This window comes from Nannobrachium achirus (assembly GCF_963921795.1).
Source record: "Nannobrachium achirus genome assembly, chromosome: 24".
Taxonomy (NCBI): domain Eukaryota; kingdom Metazoa; phylum Chordata; class Actinopteri; order Myctophiformes; family Myctophidae; genus Nannobrachium; species Nannobrachium achirus.
In genome coordinates, this window is record NC_137831.1 from 7,939,518 (window position 1) to 7,947,703 (window position 8,186).

The 8,186-nt window shown below is 39.9% G+C and overlaps 1 protein-coding gene across 2 annotated transcripts; it reads left to right on the top strand.

The window, feature by feature from the left end:
* Positions 1–372: 372 nt before the first annotated feature.
* On the top strand, positions 373–7,731 carry LOC308280031 (glucose-6-phosphate isomerase-like). Of its 2 annotated transcripts, none has more exons than XM_080720286.1 (8): positions 373–2,923; positions 3,869–4,004; positions 4,449–4,519; positions 4,717–4,818; positions 5,800–5,880; positions 6,065–6,214; positions 6,985–7,114; positions 7,241–7,731. In XM_080720286.1, exons 4-8 carry the CDS (start codon positions 4,750–4,752, stop codon positions 7,249–7,251), a joined length of 441 nt encoding a protein of 146 aa, XP_080576412.1. In that variant the 5' UTR covers positions 373–2,923; positions 3,869–4,004; positions 4,449–4,519; positions 4,717–4,749; the 3' UTR covers positions 7,252–7,731. The 2 variants fall into 2 exon arrangements, with proteins under 2 accessions (XP_080576412.1, XP_080576413.1); XM_080720287.1 differs by having other exon boundaries at positions 4,742–4,818.
* Positions 7,732–8,186: the final 455 nt, after the last annotated feature.

Genomic DNA, 8,186 nt, shown 5'->3' on the forward strand with positions numbered 1-8,186 from the left:
GAAGTGAGAGCAGAGCTCTCAAATGCTGAAATTATTGTCATTGATGAAATATCCATGATTTCAAAGAATCTTTTTGCCTACGTAGATGAAAGACTAAGACAAGTCAAAGGAATTAGAAAGCCTTTTGGAGGAATGTCAGTACTTGCTGTTGGAGATTTCTATCAGCTACCACCAGTTAGACAAAAACTTCTCTGTCTATACGAACCATGTGAGATCGACCGTTGGCGCGACCATTTTACGATGATCACATTGACAGAGATAAGGATGATCTCGCTTATGCAGAGACATTGAACAGGATCCGTGTCAAACAAAAGTCAGAAGCCTTGACTGAAGCAGACCGTGCTTTGCTTTCACAGGCCATCACTGAACCAGCACTTTGCCCAAAGGATGTACTTCACATTTTTGGTACCAATCCAGAGGTAGATAAGCACAACAAAGACATTTTAAAGCTGATTCATTCTGACATCACAAACATTGATGCAGATGACTATAAAAAGCAACAAGGAAGAATGGTCAGACAAGCTAAACCATGTGAAGGAAAAAAACCAGACCTACCAGACACACTACAAGTTGCTCTAGGTGCTCCTGCTATGCTCACCAGAAACATTGATGTGGACGATGGACTCGTGAATGGTACATTTGGTAAAATTGCCAGAATTGTGACTTGTGAAAAAGATGGGGCTATGTATACACAAATGATTGGTCTTCAGTTGGACAACAAAAATGCAGGACAGAGGCACCGTGGTAAAGCTTCTGGAGGACTCGATGATATTGTGTACATAGAAAGAGTAGAAGATCGTTTGAAGCAAGGAGTGATACGCAGACAGTTTCCCATGAGGCTTGCATTTGCATGTACAATACACAAGGTTCAGGGCAGGACAACCCCAACTGCTGTAGTGTCACTAAAACACATTTTTGAAGCTGGTATGGCTTACGTAGCCCTCAGTAGAGTAAACTCTCTCAGTGGATTGCACATAATTGATATGGATGAGAGTAAAATCTACTCCAAACCTGAAATCACTGCAGCCCTCGAGAGCATGACACAAGTCAGCTTTGATGACATAATGCCACTTGCTCACAGCACACAAACTCTGAACAGGCCTGACACACTCAGCGTCATCCATCACAACACCGAAGGACTTGCACCTCATATCAATGATATAAAGTGTCATCATGAGCTGTGTCTAGCAGACGTGTTATGTCTTACAGAAACTCACCTGCAAGGATCATTTGTTGCTGACAGTCTCCATTTAGAAGGATACAGTATGTTCAAACGTAACCGACACGTTTCTTACACCAACGATTCTTGCATGGCCAATCTAAACGGTGGTGGAGTTGCTATATATGTAAAAACACACATTCAAGCCTGTGAAAAGCAATATATACATAACGTAACTGACTTGGAGTTCATGGTTGTCAAAGTTGAAGCCCCACTCAATGCACTGATTGCTGCTGTGTACAGACCTCCAACCTACAATGTTGACTCATTCATCTCGAATCTGAAAAACCTTTTGGGGTCTTTAGAAATCATGGATCATCACCCAATCATTGTGTGCGGAGACTTTAATGAAAACCTTTTGTCCAGCACACCACATCCAATATTTGATGTTTTTGAATCCAGAGGATATGTACAAGTAATCACAAGTGCAACCACTGAAAAGAACACACTGTTGGACCACATTTTCATCTCTCAACCACAGAATTGTATCCAGTCAGGAATATTACAAACATACTATAGTTACCACAATCCTGTGTACTGTGTAATAACTTCTAATGTTTCTGTTGAAAGCACCCTGGTTCAACATCATGAAGCAAATAAGACAAAGAGAAAGCCACTAGGATCCGACACCAAAACTCCTCCAACTGCTACTATCAAGACAACTGCTCACATATGTCCCCATTGTAACAAAACATGTAAATCAAGGGCCGGCCTCATCAGCCACCTTAGGACACACAAATGACCAAACCCACAGACAAACGATCATAGTAGTTTCAAGTTGAAGATTGGCAAAAATGATGACATGTGGAACATCACTGTGTAAAACTGCTGTAGAGTAACAGGGAAAAAAGAAGCTCTAACAGTATTTCTGTCACCTAAAAAAGAAAAATGATGAAGCCCTGAAGAATATCGATGAATAACCAGGAATGCCACACAGTCAAACAAGCCCAAAAATACATCAAAGAAACTTTCAATATACCACTCACCCAAACTATTTTAATGTATTTTAAACCATGTTTGAAAGCACCTAATTTCAGGCACTGCTTGCCCGAGCAACTTGAAAGACCTTACAGTGTCAAGTTATCCAGTCAGGAATATTACAAACATACTATAGTTACCACAATCCTGTGTACTGTGTAATAACTTCTAAAGTGTCTGTTGAAAGCACCCTGGTTCAACATCATGAAGCAAATAAGACCAAGAGAAGGCCACTAGGATCCGACACCAAAACTCCTCAAACTGCCACTATCAGGACACCAAAACTCCTCAAACTGCCACTATCAGGACAACTGCTCACATATGTCCCCATTGCAACAAAACATGTAAATCAAGGGCCGGCCTCACCAGCCACCTGAGGACACACAAATGACCAAACCCACAGACAGACAATCATACTAGTTTCAAGTTGAAGATAGGCAACAATGATGACATGTGGAACATCACTGTGGAACATCACTGTGGAACATCGCTGTAAGTTAACAGGAAAAAAGGACCTTACGAATAACCAGGAATGCCACACACTAACAGTCAAATGAGCCCAAAAATACATCAAAGAAACTTTCAATGTAACAAATATACCAATGATACGACTCACCCAAACCATTTTAATGTATTTTAATGTATTTTAAACCTAATTTCAGGCACTGCTTGACTGAGCAACCTGAAAGACCTTCCTGTGCAAAGTTCGCCTGCAACTCTTGAACTGTAAGTATCCTTCTGGATTCACTAAATCATGAAGCATCTGACCATATAGGCCCTACCCAATTGTGATTGTGTTTTTATAATTGTAGTTGATTTCACTGAGTGTGTGTTGCATTAAAGGACAACTTTGGTTTTTTACAACAAGGGTTCATATTTTAGATTGTAATTAGAGAAAAGAAAAAGTTAATGTTAAAATGTTTTCATTTGCTTTGTTCTATTGTTTTATCACGTTTACCGGGCTGAAATGTGGGGCATGCGTACGCATGGGGGCATGCGTACAAGTGGCTAAATATGTATTTTTAGACACAATAAGCCAGCAGTATCTTTATTGCTATTTACAGTAACACTTCTAGCCCCCATAAGTCACATCCAACCATGAAAGGTTGTGTTGTATCTTGGGAATGGGCTTATTCTGTGTAAAATGACATATTTACTCCAACACGTCCATGCCCCAAACACTGAAATAAGAATCTCTAAAACAATAGAACGAAGCAAATGAAAACATTTTAACATTCACTTTTTCTTTTCTCTAATTACAATCTAAAATATGAACCCTTGTTGTAAAAAAACAAAGTTGTCCTTTAACAACTGGTGAAGTCAACTCGACTCTGTAAAAAGTTGAGTTGATGTCGATTTTATCGTTTGATGACATCATCACATCACACACGACCCCCCATTATTTGGGGGGGGGGGGGGGGGGGTCACATAGATTCATAAAAAAATCTTATGAATCTATGTGAAACATTGTTTTCCCACTCAACATTTCTAAACTGCAAATTGAAGGACTTTTTAATACCTCTAAAATGACAAATTTAACATTGTCCAAATTGTCAAATATATAGAGGCAGAAATTGTGAAAATTGCCAATCTTACATGCTCACAACGCCTCATTGTGTGTGTGTGTGTGTGTGTGTGTGTGTGTGTGTGTGTGTGTGTGTGTGTGTGTAGTATGTATGTTCGTCTTTTATAGGCTCAATCCTGTTGAAGTGGGCCTTTTCAATAAATATATTGCCATAATGAAGTCTGTTGCCATGGCCGTTCCGAGATAAATCATCAGTGTATGGACTGCCTGCTGCCAACACTGGTAAATATACTTGAACTGTATCAGTTCAAATGTGAACCAATAGACATGTTATATTATAAAACTATGTAATGTTCTAAAGTCAGCATTTTAACAGTCTATACAGTAGAAAATTAAGAACAATATGCAAACCTAATTATTGTGAAAACAATGCACTTTGCCATATGCCTACAATCCCTACATACATCAAAAGTATAAATGATCTGGTCTTGGATGATGATGCCAGTCTGACAAAGAAGTTGTGTTGACGTGCACATATAGTAAACGGCTTATGGGTGGTAAATGGTAAATGGTGCATTTATATAGCACTTTAATCCAAGGCACTTTACATAGATTGCATTACATTCACCCATTCACACACACATTCATACACCGGAGGTGGAGGAAACCATGCAAGGCACCAACCTACTCACCGGGCATTAATATCAGTTTATCAACCTTTTTTAGACATCATCACCCAAGAGACCATCATCAACGCTGAGTCTGCGTGGGATTGGTTCCTCCAGGTGGCTAAAGACGTGAGTCAATTGTTGTAGCAATATAGTTGTATATAAGATGGTTTGTTCTAGTTCCTAAATTAGCCATTGATTGTGTGCCATCTAATTAATGGCTTAGAAAAGAATTGGCCTGAGGTGAGATTTACTAGCTGACCTCTGTTGTTAATTCCTGAGGACCTTCATGAATGTCACTTTTCCTTTGTGTTATCTTTGACCAGTTCAACTTCTGTGTTACCCAACCAGACACCAGAATGATTCCTGCCGACTTCCTCATTCCTGCCCAGTCACAGAACCCCATCAGGGACAACCTTCATCACAAGGTACTCTCCCCAGTGACCCAATAACGGTTCTCATAGTTTTTAATCATTATTTGCAGAAGATATCTGATCATTTTGAATGTGAAAACATGTACTGTACTTCAGTCTGCTTTATTCATCTGTTGTAATCCAGTGCCTGTGGGCAACTGAACAAACTGTAAGCGTCTCTTTCTAAATGGTTCAAATTAATAGTCTCTCCTGACATTTTAGTTGTTTTGAAAGTAAAATATCCCTTTAAGCTTGCCAGACTCAACTCTTAAATTTTACAGAGGTTAATATCCCAATGGACATTAACTTGTCTGCTTATTTAAACCTCACTGTAGATTGCTGTTTTGTTCAATACCAATTTTGAATTATGTTATGTTCTTTTCATCCCTGTCCAACATTAGGTCTTCCAAGGGAACAAACCAAGCAACTCAATTATTTTCAAGAAACTGAGTCCCTTTATGCTTGGAGTTCTGGTTGGTAAGTAGTGGATCTTTTAACAGATTGTTCCCTTGCCCTGTTGGCATATTTGGTCTGGAGGAAGAACTTTGAGCAGATAGTTTATGATGTTTCTGCAGTAGAAAAGAACTGGCCTGAGGTCAGATTTACTTGCTGGCCACTGCTGTAAATTCCTGAGGACCTTTGTAAATGTCACTTTTCCTATCTTTGACCAGTTCAACTCATGTGTTATCCAACTAGGCACCAGAATGATTCCTGCCAACTTCCTCATTCCTGCCCAGTCACAGAACCCAATCAGGGGCAACCTTCATCACAATTAAGGTACCCTCCCCAGTGACCCAATAACGGTTCTCATAGTTTTTAATCATTATTTGCAGAAGATATCTGACCATTTTGAATGTGAGAACATGTACTGTACCTCTGTCTCCTTTATTCATCTGTTGTAATCCAGTGCCCGTGGGCAACTAAACAAACTGTAAGCATCTCTTTCTAAATGGTTCAAATTAATAGTCTGTCCTGACTCTTTCTTTGGTTGTTCAGATCCTGGTGGCCAACTTTCTGGCCCAGACAGAATCGCTGATGAAGGGGAAGACCTCAGACAAGGCCCGCAAAGAGCTGGAGGTTAGTGTTTCTGCTGTTGGGAAGTCATTCCTAACAGGGTCCTATTCGCATTAGAGTAGGGTTAGGGTGGGCCTTGGGAACATAGATATGCTCTGTGTCATCTCCTCACTCTGTACCTTCTGCCCATTGTGTCACCACTGTAAAAATAAGTTGTATGTTTTTTCTTTCCCTAATTCCACCTCAGGATCATTTCCGTAACACGCCTCTGGAAAAGAATCTTCCGGTGCTTCTGGCTGTGCTGGGAGTCTGGTACATCAACTTCTTCCAGGCTGAGACCCACACCATGCTGCCCTACGACCAGTATATGCACCGCTTTGCTGCCGACTTCCAGCAGGTCAGTCACACAGAGACTGAAACGCTGAACAAAAGGGTTGAGAGGCAGAGGGACTGAAAGATGGAAGACAGGAGCTGGGGAATAACATCTGTTGGTACAACAGGTTATATGTACTGAGTTGTAAGTACAGGCCAGTCTATGACAACAGTACTATGACATCATATTGATGATCATGGGAAGACAGGAGCTGGGGAATAACATCTGTTGGTACAACAGGTTATATGTACTGAGTTGTAAGTACAGGCCAGTCTATGACAACAGTACTATGACATCATATTGATGATCATGTTATTCCATAGGGATTTGAGGCTTTCTTTTTGTCTGCTGATCCGACTGACTTTCTTGGTTCCATATAGGCTAACTCATTTTCTGCCAGTCAACTGCCTGATCAACAATTCAACTTTTTTTATAAAAAGTAATTTTTTAGATATTCTTTGCGGAAAAAACATGTTTCGCATGAAACACCTGTTTATTAAGGTAACTCCACTAAACAGACTTCTTCAGAGTCTTTCAGACAGGCAGTATGGCTTATAGTTGCATCATGTGCACATACTGTATACATGCAATATACTGTACACAGTGTGTTTTGTGTGAGTGAACAAGTAGCATCTGTATCTAAAGTTCAGAGTCAGACACAAAGTTTTACTGTAAGTGTTAGGCCCCCTGCAGCGTTGACCTGGTTGAAATCAGGAAAGCCTGGTTGCTGTCAGGATGGCAGAGATAGAGAAGCTGCATTGCGTCTGGTTGTGATCGTTGCTTGTGGTCCACAGGGTGACATGGAATTTAACAGGAAGAATATCAGCAAAAGTGGAACCCATGTCCCATACCACACTGGACCGATCGTCTGGGGAGAGCCAAGGACCAATGGACAGCATGCCTTCTATCAGCTCATTCATCAAGGTACTGTGATATTAACACACCCTGTCTTCTACTCTGATGCATTATATTAAAAAAATATTTTTGTTCAACATTTGAAATGTGTTTTTTTGGGTTGGTTGACTAAGTTGTTGTCTTCCCTTCCCATAGGGTCGAGCTAGGCAAGCAGCTGGCCAATCAGATCAAACATGAGCTCAAAGATAACTCTGAGGTCACGTCCCATTATTCCTCCTCCAACGGGCCTATCAACTTCCTGAAGAAAAACTTTGCCTGAATAACCTCCCTCTGCTCTGAGCTTCAGTTTGTGATCCAACACAATTGGCTAAATAATTTAAGTGTTGTCCTCCCATAAAGTTTTGCACACAGTCTAAGGACATTAATGATAACTTAAGTTAACATGTTCACGGCCACGGAAGCCTGCGTTTTGTATTTTCTCCTATTTTGGTAGTTTATAGTAGAGCAGGTAAGCATTAGGGTTCTGTTGTAACTTTTATTTTGTGTTTAGGTTAGTAGTTTATAACTCAAGGTTAGTATTAGTATGTTTTGATTGTTTCCCTGATTTGCTCCGTGTGTCTTTATGATTTTGTAGTATTTTCCAATTTCAAATAATGTAAATATCTTAAGTTATGAATAAAAACGGGTTTCACTCCCAATTCATGTTACATCCCCTTTTTTTCCCTAGACGGGGACGTAACAATCGCCAGTATGTTAATTTGAGTGTTGATGTACATTGTGAGACATGACTGTATGTTGATGTGTATAACCTTTTAAAGGAAATCATATGGTTGCTTTTTGAAGGGAAGAAATACAATCTCCAATTAATAATGTGCAGATATTACTGTTGTTGAAGATATGCCCCACACAACTTAGTCAGCATTGAGTTGCAAAATAAATGTTCCATTTGTCACTTTATGCACTTGTATCGTCATGCTTTGGTTACATAGCACATGCCATGTGATGGACAATTATTCATATCCCTCAAAGGTTAAAACAAAGTGTTGTTCAATAACAAACCCGTCTCTACAGATCTCTTGCATTTTCAGCCATGTACCTCACTGGTTTCCATTTAAAAAAAAGAATGGTATAGCCTGTGTCT

Coding starts and splice junctions, on each gene's coding strand:
- LOC308280031 (XM_080720286.1), top strand. CDS start 4,750: ATGATTCCTGCCGACTTCCTCATTCCTGCCCAGTCACAGAACCCCATC. Junction 5,881..6,064: donor AGGCCCGCAAAGAGCTGGAG/GTTAGTGTTTCT, acceptor ATTCCACCTCAG/GATCATTTCCGTAACACGCC. Junction 6,215..6,984: donor TTGCTGCCGACTTCCAGCAG/GTCAGTCACACA, acceptor TGTGGTCCACAG/GGTGACATGGAATTTAACAG.